The sequence below is a fragment of the Postia placenta genome (genome assembly GCF_002117355.1).
Source record: "Postia placenta MAD-698-R-SB12 unplaced genomic scaffold POSPLAscaffold_1, whole genome shotgun sequence".
In the NCBI taxonomy this organism is placed as follows: Eukaryota; Fungi; Basidiomycota; class Agaricomycetes; order Polyporales; family Adustoporiaceae; genus Rhodonia; species Rhodonia placenta.
The window spans coordinates 2966027-2989166 of record NW_020169832.1 but is presented as its reverse complement, the minus strand read 5'-3'; the positions used below and the strand labels follow the sequence as shown (position 1 = coordinate 2989166).

The following is a 23140-nucleotide window of genomic DNA, read 5'->3' as shown; positions in this document are numbered from 1 at the left end:
CTAGAGGAATTCAGATTCTTGTTATAAATGACAAGTTCGTCTCAGCAACCCTCAGCATCTAATCCACTTAGCCAAGAAGTCCAGACAGCATTCCGCGTCGCTCATACGAGACGCCTTATCGCCCAGCTCCACCCCCAAATTGGCTTGCCCTACACGATAAAGTCAAACAAGGTGACCGACAGCGAGCGAACAGACTTACAGTTCCCTAAGAGATGGATCTGCCATGATCTCAGCCATTGAAGGCATGCCGCCGGATTGTACGCGGTTCATCTATGTAAAGAATCAGAACGAGAACACGGAATTGCAATTGGTGACGACACACCATATTTGCGACGGCTGGGTTTTGCATCAGACTGTCAAGACCTCCGTTTTGCATCATCTGCTGAGCCATCTGCATCATCATCGGGTTGTTCATCAAGCCTGCGAGGTCGGGCATGCCCCCTCCCGCTCCCCTGCCAACACCACCGCCAAGCCCCATGCTCGACAACATATCCGCCATGCTGGGTGTGCCCCCACCTGTAGCCGATCCTGGAGTGTCCTCCAACGGAGACAACTCGTGATTATCATCATCGGGGATACGCGCCTCCGCGTTTTTGAGACCGGTCTTGAGAGATGCGTTTGACGGGTCCAGCTCGAGCCCACGGCGGAAAGCAGCGGCTGCTGCTTTGTAGTCTTCAATACAGTATTGGGCGTGTCTGAAAAGCTTGTGAGTAATACCGCATCAAGACCGGCACATGCTTGTGTATACCGCTCACCCTAGCCTATGGTATGCCTTTATGAAGTTGGGATCCACTTCGATCGCTTTCTCCGCATCGACAATGGCATCAGCGTGTGTGTTCTTGCTCGAGTAAGCCGCGGCGCGGTTTGAGTAGTACACCGCGTTAGTCGGGTCCAGGGTTATAGCACGCGTGTAGGAACCAATCGCAGAGTCATACTGCTTCGAGGACATATACGCATTGCCCTCGGCCTTGTACTTCTCCGCGAGAGCCTTGTCCTCCGCGGTCACGGTCGGCGTCGCGGTGGTCGGCGTAGGAGCGGACCCGGAAGGCGAGCTCATCTTGTCCCGCGTCTTCAAGAACACATCGAAGATGGAAGGAAGCGTCGCAGGCTTCACGCTGAGGCGATCCCGCTGCGCTTCGTCGCTGGGATCGACTTCGAATGCCTCGCCAATGCATTGTACTGCAGAATTTGTTGAGCGGCGTGAGAGCAGAGAACAGCCAAGGAAAGAACGCACTTGCCACCTCGAGACTCTCCTTGTCGTCCTGCTTCACTGTGCCATCCTGGACGGACTGGTTGAGAAAGTCGATAATAGAAAGAACGAGCCGTTGTTTGTTAGACATCGTCGTAGAGAACTGAAAGGGCTATGAAAGGCGCTCGTAGTCAACAATCACAAACACTATGGCGCACTGCCGAGTTGGACTTGTTCGACGCCGTCCTCGTTCCTCAGTGTGCTCGTCTCGCACTCATCCTCGTCATGTTCTTCTGCTCAATCTCCGGCGAACCCCCCCAGGACCCTGTTATCTCGCAAAAGTCTGGTCATGTCTACGAGCGCAGGCTCATCCTCAAGTACATTACAGAGAATAGCACTGACCCCATAACGGGCGAAAAGCTGGAGGAATCCGACCTCATCACAGTCAAAGCCAGTATGTTCATTACATTCTTATGAACAACATAACAGGAAGCTCACTATGTTGTGAACTTGCTCGCAGACCCAAAGACTGCTGCTCCCCGTCCAACTTCCGCCACTTCCATCCCAGCCCTGCTCCACACCCTGCAAAATGAATGGGACGCGCTCATGCTTGAGACGTTTTCTCTGAAGCAACAGTACAACAGCGTGCGACAGGAGCTCAGCTACGCACTGTATGCGCAAGACGCGGCTACTCGCGTCGTTGCACGTCTCATGCGCGAACGTGACGCGGCCAGAGAGTGAGCATGGTACCCTCTTTTCTCCAGGCTACCTGCTTACAATTTCCTATGTGCAGAGCTCTTGCGAGCGTCTCTGCTACAATGGGCATTGCGCCGGCACCATCGGGAGACGACGTCGAGATGTCGGAGCCTGGCCAGGAGACTGTAGCACTCCCGGAAGAAGCTGCCAAACAGATCGAAGAAACACGCGAGACGCTGTCTTCGAAGCGCAGGAAGCGCAAGCCTCCTCCGGGCTACGTCAACCCTGCGGACGTCAAGACCTTCACCGCGAAGCACACCATCCCGTCGCTGCATTCCACGAGCCCCTCGGGTATCACTGCCCTTGCTGTTTCGCGGAGTGAGCCTTCGCAATTCCTCACAGGTGGGAACGACAAGGTGGTGCAGCTATATGACCGCAGCACCGACAAGGTCCTCGCGTCACTCAAAGGCCATACAAAAAAGGTCATGGCTGTCGCATTCCGGGATGCCTGCAGCGAGTCAGAGCCCACGCTCCTCCTATCCGCAAGTGCAGACAAAATTGCAAAGGTTTGGGCTCATGACAGTGCATCGGGCGAATACATTCCCCGCGCGACCATCCGCACGCACAGGGGCGAGCTGTCTGGCCTGGCTGTACATCCGACGAAGACACTCGTTGCACTCGCCTCCGCGGACCGTACATACTCCTTGCACGACCTTACAACCGGCAATCTCGTCTACCGCTCACCTGTTGGGGATGAACCATTTGCATCGCTCGGGGTGCATCCTGACGGCACCCTTGTCGCCGTCGGCACGCCCACCTCGACGATCAAGGTATTTGACATTCGCTCAGGAGCGATTGCCGCATCGTTGTCGCCGCCAGAAAGCACGCCGTTCACCGTGAAGACGCTGAGCTTCTCGGAGAATGGATACCACATGCTCGCCCCCGACTCGCTCTCTTCGGTAGCGGTTTGGGACCTGCGGAAGCCCAAGATCGCGCATTCCATTGCGCTTGGAGACAACTTCAAGGTCAACAAGGTCTCATATGACTACAGCGCGCAACTACTTGGTGTCGCCGGGAGCGAGGGTGTTCGCATTTTCGCGCACAAGACTTGGGAGGAGCTTGTCCACTTCGAGGAGGCTGGTGATGTTGCCGATTTGGTCTTCGGCGAGGAGGGCAAGGAGATCTGGGGCGCAAGTGGTAGGGAGGTAAGAATATGGGGTTTGCCTGCTTGATTGTAGTATGTAGCGTGTTCTTGTTCGCTGTGCAAAATATGAAGCTGCTGCTTCTGTTCTCTATTCATGGCCAGCTCTGTGCGTATCTCTGTTATTTGTGAATTATGAGCTGTGTCTCTTGCCTTGCACGCGCAAGAATGATGATTTCTCTATAATGCAATTTGCATGCAACCATTGGCGGTACTAGTACAACAATGCGCAGCATTTAGTATGAATCGTGAGTCCCAACTTTCGTGTCAATGTATATAACCAAGAAGAAAGATAGTACACCTGTTGCTACAAGTAAGAACGAAGTCGAAGCTAACTAGCCCAAGGTGGTTCACACAGTGACATCGAAGGAATGATGAAGGAGTGGACGGATGAGGGATGTCACAGATGAGATGATGCAGATAGGTCGTTAAAATCGTTCGTCATAATGATAGAGGGTTGAAGATGGTATGGTGGATGGGTAAAGCTACAGATGCAAGAAAATCATTACCAGGATGTCGGACCGAAGGTTCCATTGGGAAGCATAAACGGCATGCCCATGGCGTCGTACGTGTTTTGCCAGACAGTGTTCCCCCACCAGTTGAGCGTGAATCCGCCCTTGATGTATTGGAGGAAGAAGAAAATGAAGACGAGACTGAACGCAAGGCCCGAGTCCAGTGCGGCGGAGAGGATGTAGTTGTAGCGCATCCACCAGCGGAAGTGGAAACGGCGCATGAACCACTGGAAGAAGCCGCCGACCATGACCCACGACGAGTAGTTGATGCCCGTCGCGGGCGGCATTTGCCCAAGACCGGCGAAGAAGACGGGTGTGTTGACGTATCTCCACAGGGAGTGGGGGTAGCGGCGCGCAAGCATATAGAAGGGAATCGGTGCAATGGCACCGACGAGGAAGAACCACATGATGGGGTTGTAGCTGCATCGTTTACAGTCAGGTATCATTCTCGGCAGTGCTACAGTATGCACTCACATTTGTCCTTTCGAGAAGATGCGCTGCGGGCCAATGCCGCCCCAGATGATCGATGCCGTCGCAAAGGTGTCTACGTCAGGGCACGTGAAGTAGTCCTTCTGGTCGGACTGGCAGAAGTCAGGGAGATTCGCAAATTGCCAGATCTGCACGAGCACGCAGATGAATGCGGAAAGGAGCGTTGCGATCGTCTGTGCCATGAACATCGTGCGTGGCGGCACCTTCATGTAGTGGCCAATTTTGAGGTCGCTAGCGAGCGACAACGCCTGCGAGACGGTGATGAAGCCGAACGTCTTGAAGAGCATCATTGCGACCGGCTTTCCCGGGAGCATGTACCCGACGAGCACCTCGAAGAGCACATTCAGCGGGATCATCTGGTTGGTGATAGCGCGAATCATGCCGACAGGGACAATCAAAATCACTGCGATGACGACCGCGACGACCATCGCCCAGACAGGCAGCTCAGTGGGGTAGACCTCGATGCCTACAACACCGAATACGAAGGCCATGAGCCCGATCGTAGCGTACCACCACCACGGTACCTCAGGGTATACCATCATGAGGCGGGAGTGGACGTCACGCTCGTCCTTTAGAGCACGGCGGAGCTGGCGGGCAATGTCGTGCCTGTACCATACTGTACAAGCCTTTCATTAACAACGTGACTCATAAGGGACAGGACACGAAACTTACGGAATGTGTGTACGACAACAGCGGTGATGGCAGCAAACTGAACGCCATATGCAATCGCGAAGGTGGCGGGGAGGAACAAGGGCGAGTACGCCTTATACTTCGCCTCGTCAAATTGGCCGTTTGTAATGATATTCGAGATGTTGTATTGAGCACCGGTGTTGTCGTACGAGCCAGGAGACGAGATGGGCATGTACTTGGAGTAGAATGTATTCGTGACTGAAAGAGACAGTGAGTCATCATAGTGTATAATGAAGTGGCACAACGTACAGAAGACGATCGGCACGATGATCCAGTAGAACAAGACAAAGGCAACGCCGATGTTTGCCTCGGCCCACCACTAGTATTATGTCATAAACAACGGTATAACGCGAAATTGGGGAAACATACCGGCGTCACCAGCGGGCTACCGATCCAGGAGATCATGGACCAGTCGAATGTGAGGAAGCCCATGCCAAGACCCGTGTTGTAGCCGAAGAGTGCATTGACAGTCGGGTTCGTTGGTGCGATCCAGCACACCCAACTGAAGATGCTGAGCGCCGTGAACAGATACCCAGGAAGGAAGTACCACACGGTGCCAGCGATGAAGACATAGAGGAAGAATCGCTCGCGCGAGATGTGGCGGCTCTCTTTCTTGCCGTAGTTCCTGTGCAGCGTGTTGAGCAGCGCACATGACACCAGCGCGCCAGGCCAGATCATACTTGACGGCCAGACGAGGAACTGACGCGCCATGCCCGCGAACGCGTATCCGAAGAGCTGCGTCGAGAGCGACAGCAGAATTTGATAGCCAAATGTAAGCGACTGGTTGTAGAATGCCTTCTGCGTCGCGAACACGGTCGTCACGTATACATCCGTGTACACTGCGCTAGCCATTGTCGTGATGACTGTGTGCTCCTTGATGTTGAACGGACCGGGGTTGAGTGACCAGACGTAGCCGAAGGTGTTGATGCGCGTCCGGGGAAGAAGCCACTCCATGCCTTTCCCTAATGGAAGAGCGATCAACTGAACAACGAGAGGACTAATGACAAGGGATGGATCTTGGAGGAGTTCAGTAACCGTGACAGTAGCTTGACGCGACATAGCTTACATCGTTCCTCGAAGAAATGGTTAAGGCCAGCCATCAGACCTGAAAGTATGATTCCCAGGAACCACCTGCGAGGCGTGAGTTCCCTTGCATGTCGCGGAAGTTAATCAAACCTTACATTCGGAAAGTATTCACAGGCATCGAAGGGTCGTCCACACTAGAGACAGCAGCGCGGACCTCCGCGTAGGGGGAGTCACTGTGGCGCGCGTCAGCGTACACAGACAAGACATGGCGTAGATGCGTACTCGTTGAATTCTTCGAAGTCCGCCTCTTGTAGATGCGCCCTCGATGCCGTCGCTGTCTTGTAGGTTGTTGAGCCGATCTGCGAATCGGTGTCCTGCTCAGAGCTATGGATTGAGAACCCGCTCGAATTTGCGTGCGACCCCTTCCGGTCGAGCGCAAATGACTCGACGCTAGCGGTGGGTGATGCCTGATTTAGGTCCCAGTTCGGGTCGTTCAAGTGTTGCATGACATAGTCGACATCCTCGGGAACATCAGGGATGGGGTTGCGGTGACGCAGAAGCTGAGGGAGAGGAACGGGGAAAGACGAACCCTTCGCTTCCATCGTGTATGAAGACGCGGAGCGGGGAAAATGAAGGGGGAGGTATCGCTGAGGAGCGAGGGGATCTGGCGGGACGGACGATAAACGCTGCCCTTTTCACGGTTTCGCTTGGATCCCAGGAGGCGGGCCCGCATGCCTACCTAATTGTTTTTAGACCGCGCTATCACGCTGGGGCGTTGCCGAACTTCCTAAGGAAGATATAGCGAAGCGGACGAGTGCAGGACAATAGGAGGATACGACAGATCTCCAGATCGCGACAAGACATCGCGGTCGGTGACTTGTCGATGACGCCAAAGCAATGCGCACCCCTGTGCGGGGACTTCTCATTAAGGAGGAATTGACTCACCTCCGGAATCATATCATGATATGGACATCATCTAGCCTGGGATAGGCAGATGTATGTATAGGCAGGTATAGTCCACTACGAAACAGTGGTGAGCCGTACGGCATGGCGTCTCGCCTGGTCAAAATGTCGCAGGCATTTTCCCGTGAACGCCTAGACATGTGGCCAGGTACTAGACATGCTTTATTGTCTTCTGACCAGGGGCAGATACGAGCCGGTACTTCGCAGTCGAAATGGAGGCGAAGTGCAAAGACAATAGAGACAAGCGTGGAGATCACATGCGGGCGTGTGGGCCGATGAGATCAAACGCGACGCGACGCGTCAATCGCATTTATTTACGCGTTGTTTGTCCCGCATCTTATCGCGCTCCCCTGCCTAGCCCTGCTGAGCCGGATGGCCGAGACGGAGCAGCTGGTCACCACACTCCTCATCTTGCGTGCGAGCGATAGCTGACTTTTTCCATTGGCACCCATTGCAGTGGTATTGCGTCGTAGCCCCCCTCGATGGCGACAAACATAGTGCTTATATGCCGTATGTGCGGTCCCTGGCAGCGATCGCACAGCTGCTCCGACACCCACTGACACCACCATCGCCATGTCTACTGTCGAGACAATTAACCAGTCCATCACCGAGAGTCTCAGTTCTCTCAGCCTCCGTTCGAAGGCGCCAGAGAACAATGAAGCCGATAAGCCGGCGAACGTCTACCGCTACGCCAATCTGCTCCCAGTGTTCCCGCAAGACGAGCACTACCCACCGCTTACCCCGTTCGATCATGTCGATCCCGCATCGCGTGCGCTCAGCCATCCAGACCCCCGGGCCTTTCTAGCCAATGCCACTAGCATCGTCCAATTGACCCCCCACTTGGGCGAGGAAGTGCGCGGCGTCAATCTTGCGACGCTTGATAACGATGGGAGGGATCAGCTCGCATTGGAGGTACGCGGTCTGTTTCACGTCTGCCCGCAGCGCACGCGGGCTCATTGTGTCGCCTCATATGGCAATGTATACATAGGTCGCCAGACGCGGCCTAGTTGTCTTCCGTGACCAGCAAGACTTCATCGACCGCGGGCCCGACTTCTATCTCGAGTGGGGCAGGCACTTCGGCCGCTTGCATATTCACCCTACGTCTGGGCACCCTGACGGCTACCCTGAGGTCCACCTCGTGTACCGTGATGCCAACGCTACGTACAACTTCGAGCGCGAGAACCGACTGACGTCTACCACCTGGCACTCAGACGTGTCTTACGAGCTCCAGCCTCCGGGTCTGACGACATTCTTCCTGGTCTCTGCACCTGAGACAGGAGGCGACACTGCGTTCACTTCGCAGATCGCTGCGCTCAAGCGGTTGTCCCCGCAGTTTGTTGCCTTCCTGCGAACGCTTAAGGCCGTGCACTCGGGTTTCGAGCAGGCCCAGTACTCAAGGGCTGGGAACAGGGGCGGCGTCGTCAGGCGTGAACCTGTTGAGAATGTCCACCCTGTTATCAGACGTCACCCAATCACTGGCGAGGATGCTATTTACGTCAACAGACAGTTCACTCGTCGTATTGTTGGCCTGAAGAAGGAAGAGTCTGGTCAGTGTTGCACGTTATTGTCATTTTGACATTTCCCTGATGATGCGACCTACTGATAGATGCGATCTTGAACCTCCTGTATGACCACGTCGACAAGAGTGCTGATATCCAGGCCCGCGTCAAGTGGCAGCCATACACCGTCGTTCTGTGGGACAACAGGATCACCGCGCATGTAAGCCCAGCCGGTCATATTGTCTACTAGGTTTTCACTGGTATCGCATTCATTTTCAGTCCGCGATTGTTGACTTTGCCGGCACGGGCGAACGTCGACATGGTGCCCGTATTACCCCACAGGCTGAACGTCCCATACCCGCCCTAGATGGTCTTGACCTCAGTCTGGAACAGGGGGTGAAACCTCGCATTGTGTAACAAATGGACGTATTGTATGAGAAAGTTGGCAGTCGCAAAAGTGTCACTATTAGAGCCTCAGGTTATTCTTATTCCGTATAAATGAATGTCATGGGGTGATGACATAGTCGATAAATTTGCGAAAACAGTCGTGAAGACTATCCGCGAGAAAACCGTACGACGAAAAGATGTTCGCGGCCTGCGCGTCTTTGCAGCACTATCTGCGATGACGTTAGGGTGTACGAAGGCGAGGCTGAAAATGCGTGCTCACTTGGCTCTGAAGCCTGTGCTCGTCGAGCATGCGCTGACGAATTCCAGGAACGTCGTTTTCCTTCACAGCCACAAGGTAGAACCGACCTGTGGGCGATAGCAGGCTCTGCACACTTTGGTCAGCTGTTGGCTTGTCAGGCACAGCAGTGAGATTAATACCTCAACCTGCTGGAGTACTGTGTTTGTTATCTGCATCCCATCTGCTCCACCCGCCCACGCGCCTGCAATACCAGCATCATGCTGCGCATCATCCGCCTCGTCGGAGTAGGTCGGGACATAGGGCGGGTTAAAGAGCAGGACATCCACGGCATGCGACAGACGATGCATGAGTGCACCAGTGAGTGATGTCAGGATAGAGTCGATGGGTATCTACTACACGCACAATGTGCGCTCAGTATCTTTTCACGAACGCGGAGAGATGGTGAGGCAAGGAGAGCGACGTACCTTATTCTGGAGGCCAGTCCGCCGAGTGCAGCGACATGCGTGTAGATTGATATCCGTCGATATATATACTGGAGGATAATTAGAAAATGAGTGCTGATTATAGTTGGAACCTCACATACAAGCGAATGAAGACCCGAGAATGCTCCCGACAAAACTGGAGACACATCCTGAACCAGACCTTGCAAAATTCTTTAATCCAGTAATACCATTCATTTCCGGCACAGCGGGTGCATACCCAATTTCTAAGCATATAAGTGGCCTTGACCTTAAAAGTTCCGTTGCATCCTGTTCCAAGGCATCCAGGAGCAGGAAAGTATCCTCTGAGCGACATTATAAATTTTGGGTACTGGAAGAAAATGCCGCTCCTCATACCTGCGGGCTCGTAGACATGGTCATAATCTCCTCTCGACAAATGCGACAGATCTGGCGTTGGGATCATCTCAAGGTCGAGGAACGCGTACTTATGGTTATATTTAGTCAAGACAGAATGCCAGCGGCAGAACATCGATGGGCGCCTATGAGAGGCGTTAAGTATGATCTCCCAAAATGGCAATACGCAACGAGTTTCATTCCTTCGTCCTTTGGTGGCCATGTCATCCGACCCAGGTGCAACGTACTATGCGGCCTTCTGTGCTTTGGCTATTATGACACTGAAGGCTGTAAATGAGGAGGTGATAGAGCCATACATGGTGTGCACACCATCTGTTCACCCGTAGTATAGAAGTGTTCACCAGCATACATATTCCCAGGACGAACCCTTCCATGTCCCGCAGGCGCAGGCGTACTGCAAAGGGGATTATTTGACGTGGGACCCAAAGATTACAACGCCTCCTGGGCTGTAAGATATATCGCTCTGTCTGCATAAGCTTGCTAAGGGCGTCATTTACACAGCTATGCCTTGAGCGTGTTCATGAAGCGAGTCTTCATGGTCAAATGCAACTTGCCATTGTTACGATTCACGCCTACACTATCTTTGCTGGTACTCCCGTTGGTGTTGACGCGCCTTCTATGCTTTCACCGGCGTGAGAGGCCACCACATTCGTGGTTCGTGCCCACCACGGAAGGTGTCATACTTTCGAGCTTCCCCATTGCGTGGTTCTTTGCCTTTCTATACTACACCGAGTTGCCCAGCCTGGTGTTCGTCTTGGCAACAGTTGTAGTCGCCACGCAGGGGAAACACTGGCTCGCTGCTTTGGTGTGTCGGCCGCTCTTTTACACGGACATCAACTCATGGAGGGCAAGCGTGTTAGCTAGGTGTGATGAGCTGCACTTTCCGCCAGAACAACATTGTGTGGGTTCTATATGCGTACGCCGCCAGTCAACTCATGTACCTGCGGACGCGGCGTGCGCCCCCAGGTGCGCGAGCTGCTGCAAAGCTACACGACCCCCCAGCCCTTGCTGCTAGTCCAAGTGAGTAGGAAAGCGGTGCATCACGGAGTAGCGCATTGTAATAATGATTTGGGGCCCCCGCAGTGGATCTTACCCGATCGATCATGTCCTTCCCGCAGATCCTTCCGGACATCCTCCTGTCGTTCATCTCGTACGCTCTGGCCCTCGCGGCGTTTGGAAGCTTCGTCGTATGGAATGGCGGCATTGTGCTTGGTGAGATCGTCAATACCCTGATGATACGGCGAGTGTCTAAGTTCGGCAATAGGTGATAAGTCGAATCACGTTCCCGCGCTACACGTCCCGCAGCTTTACTACTTCGTGGGATTTGCCACTATCCTCGGATGGCCTGTTCTGGTCAGTGGTGAAGGAGGCGTGAAGAAACTAGCGCAAGATGTCTGGGCACGAATGTTCGGTAGTCGGAGGTACACGTCTCTGCCGCATTGCGGATGCAACATGGTGGACGGAAGGCTGATGCCTCTTTCAGAAACACGGTTATGACGACTTTGGTATCCGTTGTGATGACCATTACGGTGCACAAGTTCACGTATGTCTCTCTTCCGACCTCAGAACAGTTCATACAACTGAGTTTGTGTTCAGGATACACCACCCGTTCTTATTATCGGATAATCGCCATTACACCTTCTACATATGGCGGAGAATCTTCATGGTTCATCCCATTGTGCCATATCTGCTCATCCCCGGATACATATCTTGTGCCTGGGCGTGGTATCTCCGCACAGGTGTGTCTTGAGTACTGTGACTGATGAGAGGGATTTGACTAGCGGACGTCCGTTCACAGGACAAGACCAAACCTTGCTGCAGAACCTCATCCTCCCTGTATTCGTGCTGCCCACATTGATACCTACCCCTCTTCTAGAACCACGATACTTCCTCATCCCCTATATATTGCTGAGAGCGCAGGTTGCTGATGCCCCGTTGTGGGCTGTGATTGTGGAGGGTTTCTGGTATGGCGCCATCAATGGTGCCACTATGTATGTGTTCCTGTACAAGACGCGGCCTGGTGTAGGTAGATTCATGTGGTAGAGTAGAGGAGTGCAGAGCGCGTCTGAAGGGTGCGCGAAGCGCGTGGACCCTTGCGGACCCACATGGCGGTAGTCTCGTGACGCACAATGTTTACGCGCTATTTGTTGCCAGTTCGACTTGGAATTACGCGACGACCATCACGCGCCACATTTATGCGACACGGTCGTAGCAACGACTTTGCAACGACCCCTCCCCCAACGACCCACCACGGTACCTACGACGCCCTCGACACGACTCTGACAGACTAACGGACGGACTGCGACGATACTGACCGCCCGGGATACCTTTATATACCGCACCCATGGCCTCTCAAGTCGCCAACGGTGGCACTCAGCTACCCTCCAAACCCGTCACCCGATCTTCCATCCGTCAATCGCTCAACCTTTCCTCTGTAGGGAAAGCCCTTGCGGACGTCATGCATAAGGACGGCGCAGACAAAGAGAAGGTCAGCAAGAAGATCAAGGATGTGCGGCGGTCGAGCGCTATCGGTACCATGCCGTCGCGCGTCGCCGTCGATAAGCCGGCGGTGCTGAAGGAGGAAGCCCCATCTCCCGAGACGAGGAACAGGACGATCACACGTCACACACGCAGGGCCTCTACGCTGAAGAAGCCCACGGTTACAGATTCTGACGAGACATCTTCGTCCCCCCAGACCCCCAAAACGACGCTTTCCCGCACAACCTCTCTCCGCCCCAGGATGTCCAATGGGACGTCTGCGCTCCCCAAGTACAGGCCGAGGTCGATACTCGGAGAGGCGGGTGTGACGAAGAAGGTGTCTTCCCCCACGCGTATGACCCTGCGGTCGCGTGCCCCCAGTGCGCTCGACGATAAGGACACGGACACTGACGAGAAGCGCCCCGCTACACTCGAGCTACCGCGCTCTGCTGGAAAGCTTGGACGGTCAATCAGCCCAGTCCCCCACCCCTCAGCGTTAAAGGTGAACCTCACAAAGGCAATCAATGTGGGGCCCCAGACTCCGGAGAAGAAGTCCAAAGCCATGGCGCAAAAGCGGTCACCTCCACCCTCGCCTTCGCCCCGCAATGGAAGTCCTGCTCGTCCTTCGAAGACAGCGAAGACTTCGTCGAATTCATCTGCCTCGCAATCCGCACGTCCACCGTCGTCAGCCTCTTCATCCGCGTCCTCTCCGCGAACCCCGCGAACGGGCCTTACTGGTGTAAATGCGAAGAAACCTGCCGAGAATGTCAGCCGAAGAAGCACACCCAGTCCCAGCCCTCTTCGCAGTAGCGCCGAGTCTCCCTTGGGACAACGATCCTCTCGTAAGGCTGCTGAATTTGCTGCGACTTCAAGTGCACTGCAGCGTTCGTCTGTTACTCCAACTCCTGGCGCATTCGCAGAGGGTGACAGTCTTGACAGTCTCGACGCCCATGATGTCGAATACATGCTTTCGACGGTTGCCTCACCGACGGCACCTACTCCTGCCCTTCCACGGTTCCGCATAATGACGGAGCGGGACGGACGTCCTCGTACGCCGCCGCGACCTTTCCTACCAAACCGTGCGAACATGTCATATCTCTCTCCCGAAGCACCCTCATCCACCAATAGTTCGCCATTCCTGCGACCGTTCCGTCGCGGGCTGGGAAATGATCGTGGCTCCATCCTATCATGGGAGCAATTGGCGAAGCACAGCAAAACGCTCCAGGATGAGGACATAGAGCATATGCTTTCTGATATTCCTGCTCCTTTCCGCTCAGGCGCCGTCTCACCTAGCCTCAGCTCATCTACCCATGATGTTCCGGAAAGCCCAACCTTGAGCGCGCTGCCATCCCCTGGAGGCTACGGCTCAATATCCCAAGTATTGCTTCCCGAGGTCACGCCATCTCCTGCTCCACACAACGCTATGTTGTTCGGGGAGATGTCTTCCGACATAACGCTGGAAGATGGTGCGGGCTCGACCATGTTGCGCCTCCAGCTCGCATCTGCAGAAACGAAAGCTCGCGATCGTCTCGCCGAGATCGAGTCGCTCGAGAGCCAGCTACAGATGGCGAAGGCTGCGCGTCTACGTGACACTGAAGAGCTTGCGAAGCAGATCACGCAGCTCGAAAACCAGGTGCATGGGAACCTGCATGTCGATAGCGAGCGGATGGAGTACATCGTGTCCCTAGAGGAGCAGCTGCGCCAGGCGCAAGTCGTCCGTGAGCAGGCTGTCCACGAGGCGTTGGTGCAGATGCAGGAACGTGCGCAAGCGATGCATGCAGCGGCGATCAAGCAGCAGCAGGACCGGTGGGCCCTCATGTGTTGTGCGACAGACGTGAAGGACGCGTGGGGCACTGTCCGGGACACAGCTGAAGGAGAGCTCGAGCTCGTGCGGGCAAACAAAGACATGCTTGCTGTCCTGCTGGCGGGGCTGGATCAAAGCCGCAGGCAGCTACTCTCAGCGTCTGTGTAAATATTCGTTGACCTGATTCATCCGTGAGTATACTATTACTCTTGCTTTGAGGCATGAACTTGACCGTGTAACCTGTTCTACAGGCTCATTGCCCTAGTTGCTAAATTTAACTGTATGTTGGACACGATTGTATTAGTATCTTAATGCGGCTGGAACATCGCTGTTGTGGTCCTGTCACGTACTGTAACGTAGTATTGTGCGCTGCAGTGTAACTGTCCCACTTATGAGAATGCCATTTTTATGCTCAAGACGTGTTAGGGTGTTACGGGCGGGAACGTGAACCTTTCGGAAGTCTACGACCGCGAGGGAATCTGGGTCCCCGTGTACGTGTGCATGACTCGACTCGCCCCGTGTGCGGTGAGCTGGTCGCACGATGGGCGCCCTCCCGATTGGATCGTCGGTACCGATGCCGCTTGATGCGCCAGGCACGCGCCCGCCAGTTCCCATAGATGGAAATGCGGCCAAGCCCTTCGGGGTTGACTCCTTTTGTATGTTCAAGTTGCCGCTCCCGTCACGGCGCCTACGGACACCATAAATACAACGCCCCTGCTGTCTATCGTGGGCACGCTCCCGGAATCGTTTGTAACCATGACCGCGTTCTCCGACCTTTCGCACGATCTCGTCGACCGCATTTTTACCTATGTGCGAGATTTCGGCACCCTTGCTGCTCTTATTCGCACTTCCAAGACGATATATGAAGTCTTCGAAGCACGCCCGAAGTCTATTGTCAGGGCTGTGGCGGAGAATGTGATAGGGAACTGCGACGCGCTGCCCGCCGCCACAAGACTGGTCCGCTTCCAGCTCACCCTCAACAAATACACAGTTGAATATGAGGGCGACGATGCTGACGATACAGACAACCAGCGTCCTAAGGATCCAGGTCCAACTGAAGAGGATGCCCTGCGCGCGCCGTTGACACGCGCCGAAGCGAACTTGCTCGAGTGGCACGGCCCCGTAGTTCAAGAGCTCGAAGACATATTTAGCTGGAGGTACATCCCGTTCTGCGAACAATAATATGAGCGACGTGTGAGGCCCTGAGCTTCATTCTTGCAATAGGAACAAGGACCGCGCCTCCCCAAAAAGCACGCTCACACTCGCGGAGTCCAGCCGCTTCTGCAGCGCGATGTATCGCTTCTGGCTCTACTGTGAGGTACATGGCCCACCAGAGTACTGGGAAGACGACGAGCCACAGGACTTCTCGCAGGAATGCGCGAACTTCTTCAAGGCATATATGGTCGACGATATTTTCGATATAGCACGCGCGGCCGACTTCATTGCTGATCTCGTCGCATGGTGCGACGGCGCGCTCGGAGACCCTGCTTTGGCAACGCCCCCCAAAGGTAAATATGTCCGCTCATCGTGAGCAGCGAGGTACGATTCTGACCTGTTTGTACAGATTGGTTCAGGTGTAAATCGTCTATAGGCCCCAGCACAGTGCTTGGCGACTTCAAGAAGATTTCAGCAAGTCAGCCGGAGAACGCTGAGGAAGGCTTTTTCTGGCGCGCATATGAAAGTCATATGCGAACCCTGAAGCTCGGTCCCAAAGTGTGCAAAGAGAGGCTCGCAAAAGCCATTCTGACAGAAGTGGTCGGACAGCACGATACTTGTGCGTTGCCATATCACTACATTGTGAGGAAACATTTGTCAACTGCGCTCTACAGGTTTCAGATGCCATGCGGTTCAGGGTATAAATCTCTATGGCGCAACGAGTATGTGCTTGCGATGGTAGGAATCCCATATCTTCTGAATCCTCTCTTCAGCCTGGCCTCTCCTGCGCGGGCAACTTTGCCAAACCAAACTATTCGCCCTCATGCCTGGCAACCTTGTGCGCAATGTTTCCGAGAACCAACAGTTCCTACTGAGCACACATTGGGGCGTGTTCATCGGGAGCCAGTTCGACTACACAAAGATGATGGACGAGATTATGGATATACTAGATGACCAAGAACACATCTGGCAGAAAGACAAGTGGTACTGCTTCCAGTGCGTCGAACAACTGATGAAGGAGCGCCTGTGGCGGTGGTGGCGAGAAAGGAAAGTGCAAGGTGGGTCGTCATTCATTAGTCAGCAGGACTCGCCGTTGACTTCTGTGTGTGTGCTGCAGAAGGCAAGCCCGTACTTCCGAATTGCTGGTAAGCCAATATATGCTTGGTCGCGAATGGCGTCTGAGCAGATATTTATCACAGGTATGGCTGGAACTGCCGCACGATGACCCATAGACAACAGCATGCGTCAAGACTCAACGTGAGTCTTCCCCTCAAGTCTTAAGCGGGCTGGTGGGCTTACGCATATAAGAAGCATTTATGCAAACCTATGCGAGGCGATGGCCCGACTCAACCGCAGCCGGCTTCCGGACCAACGGCGCATACATTGGTATTACTGCCAGCTCCGGCCACAGATACTGCTGGTGCATGATGCACACAGAAACATTCTCTGCCCGTCATAGTTCATGATAATGTGTTCGTCATGGTCGATTCACTGTGTTATTGTAATTGCAGTGTCTGCTATTAAGTATTCCACACTGCTGCGCCTTGTAATCTGAGCCCCGAGGATGTAATGAACATGCGATATTGATAGTTACTGGTGCTCGATGTTCTGCGATGCTATATTTCTGTCGCGTCTACCAGTGGTTGTAAGGAAATGCCACAATGTTATCAGCTCGCTGACGCGATCAAGTGCGTTCCACTCGATCGACTTGGAGGATCATGATGCGCCGACCGAGACGCCGGGTACACCCTCTCCGCACCATTCCTACCACAACAATATCCTGCTATCTGCTTTCACTCTCTAGCGGTGAATGCGCCCCCCTGCTCGCAAATAGCCCACTGCTGGCCTTGCTCGGCAAACAACACTAACGAAAGCTCACGACATGATTCACGCGGTACTCATCTGTCTGGCTCTCGCTAATCCTCACCTTGCATCCTGCTCACATGCCTCGGCACAGTCAACACCTCAGGCGTGCCGCGTCTGACCAAGTTCTACTCGCCCCTTCATCGTTCTGCCCAGACGCTTGTGCAGAAGATCTTCACACTTGTGTCGCCACGCCCAGCCGGGCTCTGTAACTTCCTCGATGCACCTGAGCTCGAGGGGTTCCTCACCCCCCAAGATGAAGTTGGCGAAAAACTGCGTGTGGTGTATAGGAACTACGCAACACTGTATTTTGTGTTCGTCGTAGACAGCGCCGAGAGCGAGTTGGGTATTTTGGACCTGATACAGGTATGCGTGCGTTTTGTTTTGGGGTAGCCAGAGGCTAACTATGCACAGGTCTTTGTCGAGTCTCTCGACCGGACGTTTGAGAATGTATGCGAGCTGGACCTAGTCTTCCACTTTGATGAGGTGAGGCTACTGCGTCCGAGTACTGTGGACGTTACGCTCAATGGTGTAGGTTCACCACATTCTATCTGAGGTGATACAGGGAGGCCTGGTATTGGAAACCAATGTAGAGGAAATCGACCGTCGAGGTGAGTTGTACATCGCGTTCCACCTATCTATTGCTTGAGATCTTGTTCTCATCTCGTACACCGTACTCATCTGCATTGCAGTTCGAGACAGCGCGAAGGCACGCAAGGAATCGTACGCATCAGCGAATCCCCTTTCTCTTGGAGGCGGGGTTGTTGGCTCCAGGAATTCAGGACTATCAAGTCTCGGTTGGCTCACGGATAAGCTGACGGGTGTAGGAGCAAGATCATGAAAACAGACGTTCTGCATTGTACATTACAGATACACTCGATGCATTAGGTTACAATCTCTATTTCGGAGAGATTCGCCCTTCGTATTACAGAGAGCGCTCAATCCCTCACAGAACCCTTTGCGCAGCAACGGACGAAAAAGGGCAATTACTCCGTTTCAGTTGCCCTCCATCCCCATTGTAAACGAGCGGATGGTGGCGGCTGACCCTCAAATCCTCGAGGCTTCAGCGAGGCTACACTGCTACCGGTGTGAGCGTACGATCTGAGTGCTGCCGCCGAAGGCCGGCATTGCCCATATTTCGACACGGATTAGGACGTTACGTTCATCATTGTCGCGATTCCTGTCACATAGACTTGTCAGAAGACAGACAAGACAGAACCAGAAGGCGCGCACTCTTTTTCTTCTTCTTACCCCCTCCCGGGGGACCTTTCACCGGAGGCTGTTCTTGCGGCGTTGGCCCCATCTTGGGCGTCGCGGCGCGTGTTGGTGCGGGCGCCGGGGTGGCGGACGACCGTGGCTGTGACCGCAGACCCGGCGTGTCTGGCACAATGTCTTCCGCAGCCGCAGCGGGCAACGTGAAGGACTTGCTCGCGTGCACGGCCGTCGTGCGCATCGCGTTGAACAGTAAGAGGTTATTCTGCTGTCGTTCGTGGGCAGGGAGCTTGCGCTTTGCTGAGGGCTCCGCGAGCGCCTGGTCCTCCGTCGTCGATGCCGTCTCTGTCGCATTGCTCTCGGGGGGCTCGTCAGCACCATCACGCGCTTTGGACGCGTCATCCGGAGCGGCGGGCTCGACGATCGGCCACGCGAAGCCCGTGCGTGGCGTGTACGCGGGCCTGTGCGTGCGCAAGGTAGTCATTGAACTTTGTAACGCGTGAAGGGACGTGAGCTACAGCGGTCTCAGTAGCGTGCGCGGCGCGGGATCTCTCGCACTTACAAGGCGGTTGGAAATAAGGGTGTAGACGTCAGGGGATTGGTATATGCGGTTGTTCATAATGAAGTATGCCGCTAGTGGTCGCACTGGCATGGTTTGGCCCGTTGGGGGATTCTCGCGGCGGAGGAACCGTGAAAGGACACACCTTCATCTGGTGACAAGCGTTCTCGTTTGTGAATGATGAAGAGGGACGGAGGTTGTGCGTGTACGACGGCAAACTCAATGCCCGTAAATCGTCTTCAAGCGGACGCTTTCACGTCAGTGCATGTCACAGGAAGCAAGGGTCCACGCACCTCAGTTCCTCGGCCTCATTCTCCAGTGGTACCCCAGTATGCATTGTCTGCATGCGCAACACTTGGTTGTTGCTCTGTTTGTCGTAAAACATAGATGTCGCGAAGTAATCAAATACATTCTCGTTCGTGAGGGGACCATGCGCCTAAAATGCAAATGAGAAGGCCGCTCAGCGACATGCTGCCCCTAGGGAAGCACCTGTATCCATTCATGCCAGATGAAGAATCTGTGGCTGTAGTCATCAGGCGGGTGCAAGTCGGTGAGATCCATTGTGGCGGCGCTGAGCAGGGAACGGCGGCAAAGTACGCAGACATCATACAAGAACATATATGGCCTGGGGACTCGGCTATCACCTGCCCGCCTAGCTCAATCGGATAGAGCGTCAGACTCTTACTAAGCGGGTGTATCTGAAGGCTGCGAGTTCGACCCTCGCGGTGGGCTAGAGGAATCTTTTTGGAGCTTTTCTTCAGGAGGTCTTGCCTTGTATGCGCGCATGCGCGATATACAAATATACTTCGATCCACGTCAACGCGATTACAGGCAAGAGTCTTATTGGTACAGATATACTTATATGTATGCAGTACATAGATGGTGATAGTAGATACAATGTCCTTTGATTTGCTGGATGATACATATTACTTTTGTTGGTACACACTCGTCTCGCAGGTGCTGCGATGCGCTGGAGGACGCCATTCTCAGTACGCAACCTTCGACGTCAAGCCTTCCGCTTCGCGCTCGTAGCAGCGGTGCTTGCTGACCTCATACGCGAAGTTGGAGATGAAGCCCTTCTCGCCTTGAGCGATCTTGAGCGTGTCCGCGACCGCGGAGCCTGCGTCGTACTTGCCCGCGGTTACGACACCGTACGAGGTTGTCACGGAGTCGCTCTTCAAGCTCGATGCAAGCTGGACTCCTGGAAGCTGCACGGCCTCGCGGAGGAATGCAACACCTGTATGCAAATCTCAGTCAATCTTTTGCTCAATGAACGAAGCAGCACCGGCACCAACCTTCGCCGAGCGCGCCAATGGGCTTGCAGTGGCCAAACGCCTCGCGGACCCAGTGGATCGCACGTCCGTTCTGCGCGAGCCGTTGCGCGTGCTCAGCGCCGCTCGGGATAATAATCGAATCGAACAGCGTGCTGCGCTGGCCCTCGTGGTGGTGGTCCGCCCAGATACCTTCGCCGGTGCCCACCACCTGGCCTGCGGGGTAGACCTTCCCGCGGCGGGGCCCAATGATCCAGGTCGTTGCTTGGCCAAGCTTGAGCGCGGCTCGCAGGCCCTCGACCTCGGCGAAGTTGAAGCCGTCTGCGACAAGGATCGCGATGCGGCGCGAGACGATCGTCGGCTCCTTGGGTGCATAGTAAAGCTGGGAAAGCGTCGGCGTCGACTTGCCGTGGTTCTCACGCGCCGGCTTCTCGAGGATTGTGCCGCCCACATTGATTGCGACCTGCTTTGCGAGGTTGAAGTCGATGTTATTGAGGATCTTCGTGTATGTCTGGAATACAACCGGATCGTCGCAGTGGCTAAGCTCGAATGAGACGGCGTTCACGAGATGCGTCTTCTCATAGTCGGTCAGGGAGTTGTAGAAAAGTTGTGCCTGGTTGTAGTGCTCCTGGAACTTGGGCGTACGCACACGCTGCTTGATGCCCGCAACCTTCTGCGCGACACTGCCAAAGACGCCATCAGATATTGCATGCAGGATTGACACTCGATGGAAGACTCACTCAGCATAGCCGCCTTCTGAGGTGGGCACCGGAGCGCCAACAGCCTTACGGTTCGGCCAATAATTAATCGCGCCCTTCGTGATTTTGTGTCGCATCTGTCCGTCACGTTGGTGGTTCATGACGGGGCACACGGGTCGGTTGATCGGGAGCTCCTCCCAGTTAACACCCAAGCGCGTGATCTGAGTGTCGAAGTACGAAAAGTTACGTCCCTGGAGCAACGGATCGTCGCTGAAGCCAATACCGGGGACCACGTGGGAAGTGCAAAACGCGACTTGCTCAGTCTCGGGGAAGAATTCGTCGACAGTTTTGTTGAGCACCATCTCGCCGATGACCTCGAGCGGGACAAGCTCCTCCGGCCAGACCTTGGTAGCATCGAGTATGTCGAAATCAAAGTCATGCTCGTTCGCCTCCGGAATAGTCTGGATGGCGAAGTTCCACTTGGGGTAGGCACCGTTCTCGATCGCCTCCTGGAGGTCCTTGCGGTGGAAGTCTGCAGAGACTCAGTCAAGAACAGGTCAAAGGGCACAAGACGAATCCCGCATACCTGGATCCTGACCCGCAATTTTTAGGGCCTCATCCCAGACGAGGCTGTGCACGCCAAGCTCAGGAAGCCAATGGAACTTGACGAAGAACCGTTCGCCTTGCGCGTTTATCAAAGTGTAGGTGTTGACCCCAAAACCTTGGATCATACGGAGGGATCGCGGAATGGCGCGGTCAGACATGACCCACATAACCATGTGAGCGGCTGTAAAGGCCGATTGTGAGCATATTGGCAATTGTGATGACGACATCTATACTCACACTCGGGCTGCAACCCGACAAAGTCCCAGAAGTTGTTGTGCGCGCTCTGGCCCTGCGGGACCTCATTGTGCGGCTCAGGCTTGACCGCGTGCACGAAGTCGGGGAACTTGATCGCATCCTGGATGAAGAATACGGGAATGTTGTTGCCGACAATGTCCCAGTTGCCCTCTTGAGTGTAGAACTTAACAGCAAAGCCGCGGACATCGCGGACGGTGTCCGCGCTGCCGCGAGAGCCTTGCACGGTACTGATACGCACGAAAATGGGCGTGGAGCGGGAGGGGTCGGTGAGGACAGGTGCAGAGGTGTACTTGGACGCTTTGTCGTTGTACACCTTGAAGTAGCCATGAGCCCCGACTCCACGGGCATGGACGACACGCTATACGGAAGACAGTGAGCAGGAGTATTCCAAGGCGCAGCGCGTCATCGTACCTCTGGTATGCGCTCGTGGTCGAAGCGGTGAATCTTCTCGCGGCCAATCTATGAAACGTGTTACTATTGCGATGTACGCGACATTTGTTGAACAACCAACCTGGTCCTCGAGCAGAGAGGGACCGGTGGTAGTGCCGTTCTGGGCCTTTAGCCTGAAATTCGCGGTCAATTAATAGTCTCTCGTCTCGTGTGCGTATGAGCCACACACCAGTTGTCAGTGTCAGAGACATAGACACCATTATCAGTCGTTAGGCCCTTATTGGGCTTCGAGGCAGGGTCGATTGTGTCGGACTGCAGGTCAGTGACCTTGGCATTAGCGGTTCCGAAGAGCTGCTTGGCCGCATCGGCGATAGCTGAAGACATGGTGAATGGAAAGAGGGGGACGAGGGGGGACAGTAAGGAATGCGGTCCCACATAGTAGCCATTATATATTCGGTGCGAGCAAATATAGGACCTGAGGTTAAGGAGAGGGGAGCACTGTGGTACTAGGCGCCGACGTCAGAATGACGCAGTATACCTGCCTATTCCGGGCGAAAGTGGGCGTCGATGGGACCATGAGCGCAGGCTTATTCCTGTCCCTGTGGGGTCTCACGCGATACTCTGGCCAATCGCGGGCTAAGTATTCCTGCTTACACTGGTCACGTCCACGAACGCATGCTCACAAAGACGAACATTCCTTGTCTGACATACAGATGATGCTATTTATGACGCTCTCTACCGTACTAACAATTCCAACAGTGTAAATATAGTCTACGCATCATTCAGGCATAAAACACCGGAGAACAGGATATTCGGCTCATCAATATAAATACTAGTAGATTCGTGATCATTCGGAAACCAAGAGGACGGATAGAAGAGATACAAGACTGCGCACCGCAACGGTATCGCAATTCAACGTAGACGAAACCTTCATCAAGGAATGACAGACATGTAACGTTCGTAGAACGAGGGCTAGTCAGATGAGAGGCTGAGGGGGGATTAACATGTCCAAATCGCCGGGAGACAAAACGACCTGGACGATGCACCAGACGTCTTCGCAGTATGTAGCAATTCAGCGCGCAAC

At 54.5% G+C, this 23140-nt stretch overlaps 9 protein-coding genes and 1 non-coding gene across 10 annotated transcripts; 6 read left to right on the top strand and 4 right to left on the bottom strand.

The window, feature by feature from the left end:
* Nucleotides 1-1474: 1474 nt before the first annotated feature.
* On the top strand, nucleotides 1475-3180 carry POSPLADRAFT_1165369 (hypothetical protein; the record flags this gene model as incomplete). Its single annotated transcript, XM_024487879.1, has 3 exons — nucleotides 1475-1643; nucleotides 1710-1926; nucleotides 1983-3180. 3 exons carry the CDS (start codon nucleotides 1475-1477, stop codon nucleotides 3115-3117), a joined length of 1521 nt encoding a protein of 506 aa, XP_024344645.1. The 3' UTR covers nucleotides 3118-3180.
* Nucleotides 3181-3266: 86 nt separating this feature from the next.
* On the bottom strand, nucleotides 3267-6399 carry POSPLADRAFT_1165367 (hypothetical protein). The gene is made up of 8 exons (XM_024487878.1): nucleotides 6086-6399; nucleotides 5959-6036; nucleotides 5844-5908; nucleotides 5147-5793; nucleotides 5027-5096; nucleotides 4760-4975; nucleotides 4073-4703; nucleotides 3267-4018 (listed from the first exon to the last, which is right to left on the bottom strand). Exons 1-8 carry the CDS (start codon nucleotides 6307-6309, stop codon nucleotides 3592-3594), a joined length of 2358 nt encoding a protein of 785 aa, XP_024344644.1. The 5' UTR covers nucleotides 6310-6399; the 3' UTR covers nucleotides 3267-3591.
* A 1096-nt stretch (nucleotides 6400-7495) lies between these two features.
* POSPLADRAFT_1125161 (hypothetical protein) lies at nucleotides 7496-8628 on the top strand (the record flags this gene model as incomplete). The annotated part of the gene is made up of 4 exons (XM_024483554.1): nucleotides 7496-7678; nucleotides 7755-8313; nucleotides 8373-8485; nucleotides 8545-8628. Coding segments are annotated over 4 exons (939 nt in total), but the record flags the coding sequence as incomplete, so codon positions are not given.
* A 191-nt stretch (nucleotides 8629-8819) lies between these two features.
* On the bottom strand, nucleotides 8820-9814 carry POSPLADRAFT_1128287 (hypothetical protein; the record flags this gene model as incomplete). The annotated part of the gene is made up of 7 exons (XM_024483722.1): nucleotides 8820-8882; nucleotides 8933-9061; nucleotides 9091-9300; nucleotides 9376-9468; nucleotides 9526-9553; nucleotides 9611-9695; nucleotides 9748-9814. The coding sequence occupies 7 exons, from the start codon at nucleotides 9812-9814 to the stop codon at nucleotides 8820-8822; spliced, it is 675 nt and encodes a 224-aa protein (XP_024344642.1).
* A 132-nt stretch (nucleotides 9815-9946) lies between these two features.
* Nucleotides 9947-11929, top strand: POSPLADRAFT_1064316 (glycosyltransferase family 59 protein). The gene is made up of 9 exons (XM_024481787.1): nucleotides 9947-10064; nucleotides 10125-10213; nucleotides 10267-10570; nucleotides 10626-10785; nucleotides 10849-10977; nucleotides 11030-11186; nucleotides 11249-11308; nucleotides 11362-11504; nucleotides 11564-11929. Exons 1-9 carry the CDS (start codon nucleotides 9966-9968, stop codon nucleotides 11806-11808), a joined length of 1386 nt encoding a protein of 461 aa, XP_024344641.1. The 5' UTR covers nucleotides 9947-9965; the 3' UTR covers nucleotides 11809-11929.
* A 2874-nt stretch (nucleotides 11930-14803) lies between these two features.
* Nucleotides 14804-16630, top strand: POSPLADRAFT_1127525 (hypothetical protein; the record flags this gene model as incomplete). Its single annotated transcript, XM_024483637.1, has 8 exons — nucleotides 14804-15204; nucleotides 15272-15555; nucleotides 15612-15821; nucleotides 15877-15924; nucleotides 15976-16260; nucleotides 16320-16347; nucleotides 16402-16459; nucleotides 16514-16630. 8 exons carry the CDS (start codon nucleotides 14804-14806, stop codon nucleotides 16628-16630), a joined length of 1431 nt encoding a protein of 476 aa, XP_024344640.1.
* Nucleotides 16631-17084: 454 nt separating this feature from the next.
* POSPLADRAFT_1127234 (hypothetical protein) lies at nucleotides 17085-17906 on the top strand (the record flags this gene model as incomplete). Its single annotated transcript, XM_024483599.1, has 5 exons — nucleotides 17085-17106; nucleotides 17160-17431; nucleotides 17480-17551; nucleotides 17601-17676; nucleotides 17758-17906. The coding sequence occupies 5 exons, from the start codon at nucleotides 17085-17087 to the stop codon at nucleotides 17904-17906; spliced, it is 591 nt and encodes a 196-aa protein (XP_024344639.1).
* Nucleotides 17907-18213: 307 nt separating this feature from the next.
* Nucleotides 18214-19397, bottom strand: POSPLADRAFT_1051960 (hypothetical protein; the record flags this gene model as incomplete). The annotated part of the gene is made up of 6 exons (XM_024480222.1): nucleotides 18214-18245; nucleotides 18299-18791; nucleotides 18840-18922; nucleotides 18982-19073; nucleotides 19130-19272; nucleotides 19326-19397. The coding sequence occupies 6 exons, from the start codon at nucleotides 19395-19397 to the stop codon at nucleotides 18214-18216; spliced, it is 915 nt and encodes a 304-aa protein (XP_024344638.1).
* Nucleotides 19398-19482: 85 nt separating this feature from the next.
* POSPLADRAFT_t11 lies at nucleotides 19483-19568 on the top strand. The gene has a single exon. It is a non-coding gene; the product is annotated as a tRNA-Lys (tRNA).
* Nucleotides 19569-19822: 254 nt separating this feature from the next.
* POSPLADRAFT_1043034 (hypothetical protein) lies at nucleotides 19823-22440 on the bottom strand (the record flags this gene model as incomplete). The annotated part of the gene is made up of 8 exons (XM_024478214.1): nucleotides 19823-20073; nucleotides 20132-20790; nucleotides 20848-21337; nucleotides 21392-21487; nucleotides 21649-22024; nucleotides 22078-22125; nucleotides 22178-22229; nucleotides 22286-22440. 8 exons carry the CDS (start codon nucleotides 22438-22440, stop codon nucleotides 19823-19825), a joined length of 2127 nt encoding a protein of 708 aa, XP_024344637.1.
* Nucleotides 22441-23140: the final 700 nt, after the last annotated feature.

Bases quoted from the DNA above. Each gene is read 5' to 3' on its own strand.
- POSPLADRAFT_1165367 (XM_024487878.1), bottom strand. From the start codon at position 6,309: ATGCAACACTTGAACGACCCGAACTGGGACCTAAATCAGGCATCACCC. The intron at 5,909-5,958 runs GTAAGGTTTGAT...CACGCCTCGCAG, and splicing joins CCTGTGAATACTTTCCGAAT to GTGGTTCCTGGGAATCATAC. The intron at 5,794-5,843 runs GTAAGCTATGTC...AACTCCTCCAAG, and splicing joins CCATTTCTTCGAGGAACGAT to ATCCATCCCTTGTCATTAGT.
- POSPLADRAFT_1064316 (XM_024481787.1), top strand. From the start codon at position 9,966: ATGTCATCCGACCCAGGTGCAACGTACTATGCGGCCTTCTGTGCTTTG. The intron at 11,187-11,248 runs GTACACGTCTCT...TGCCTCTTTCAG, and splicing joins CGAATGTTCGGTAGTCGGAG to AAACACGGTTATGACGACTT. The intron at 11,309-11,361 runs GTATGTCTCTCT...GTTTGTGTTCAG, and splicing joins ATTACGGTGCACAAGTTCAC to GATACACCACCCGTTCTTAT.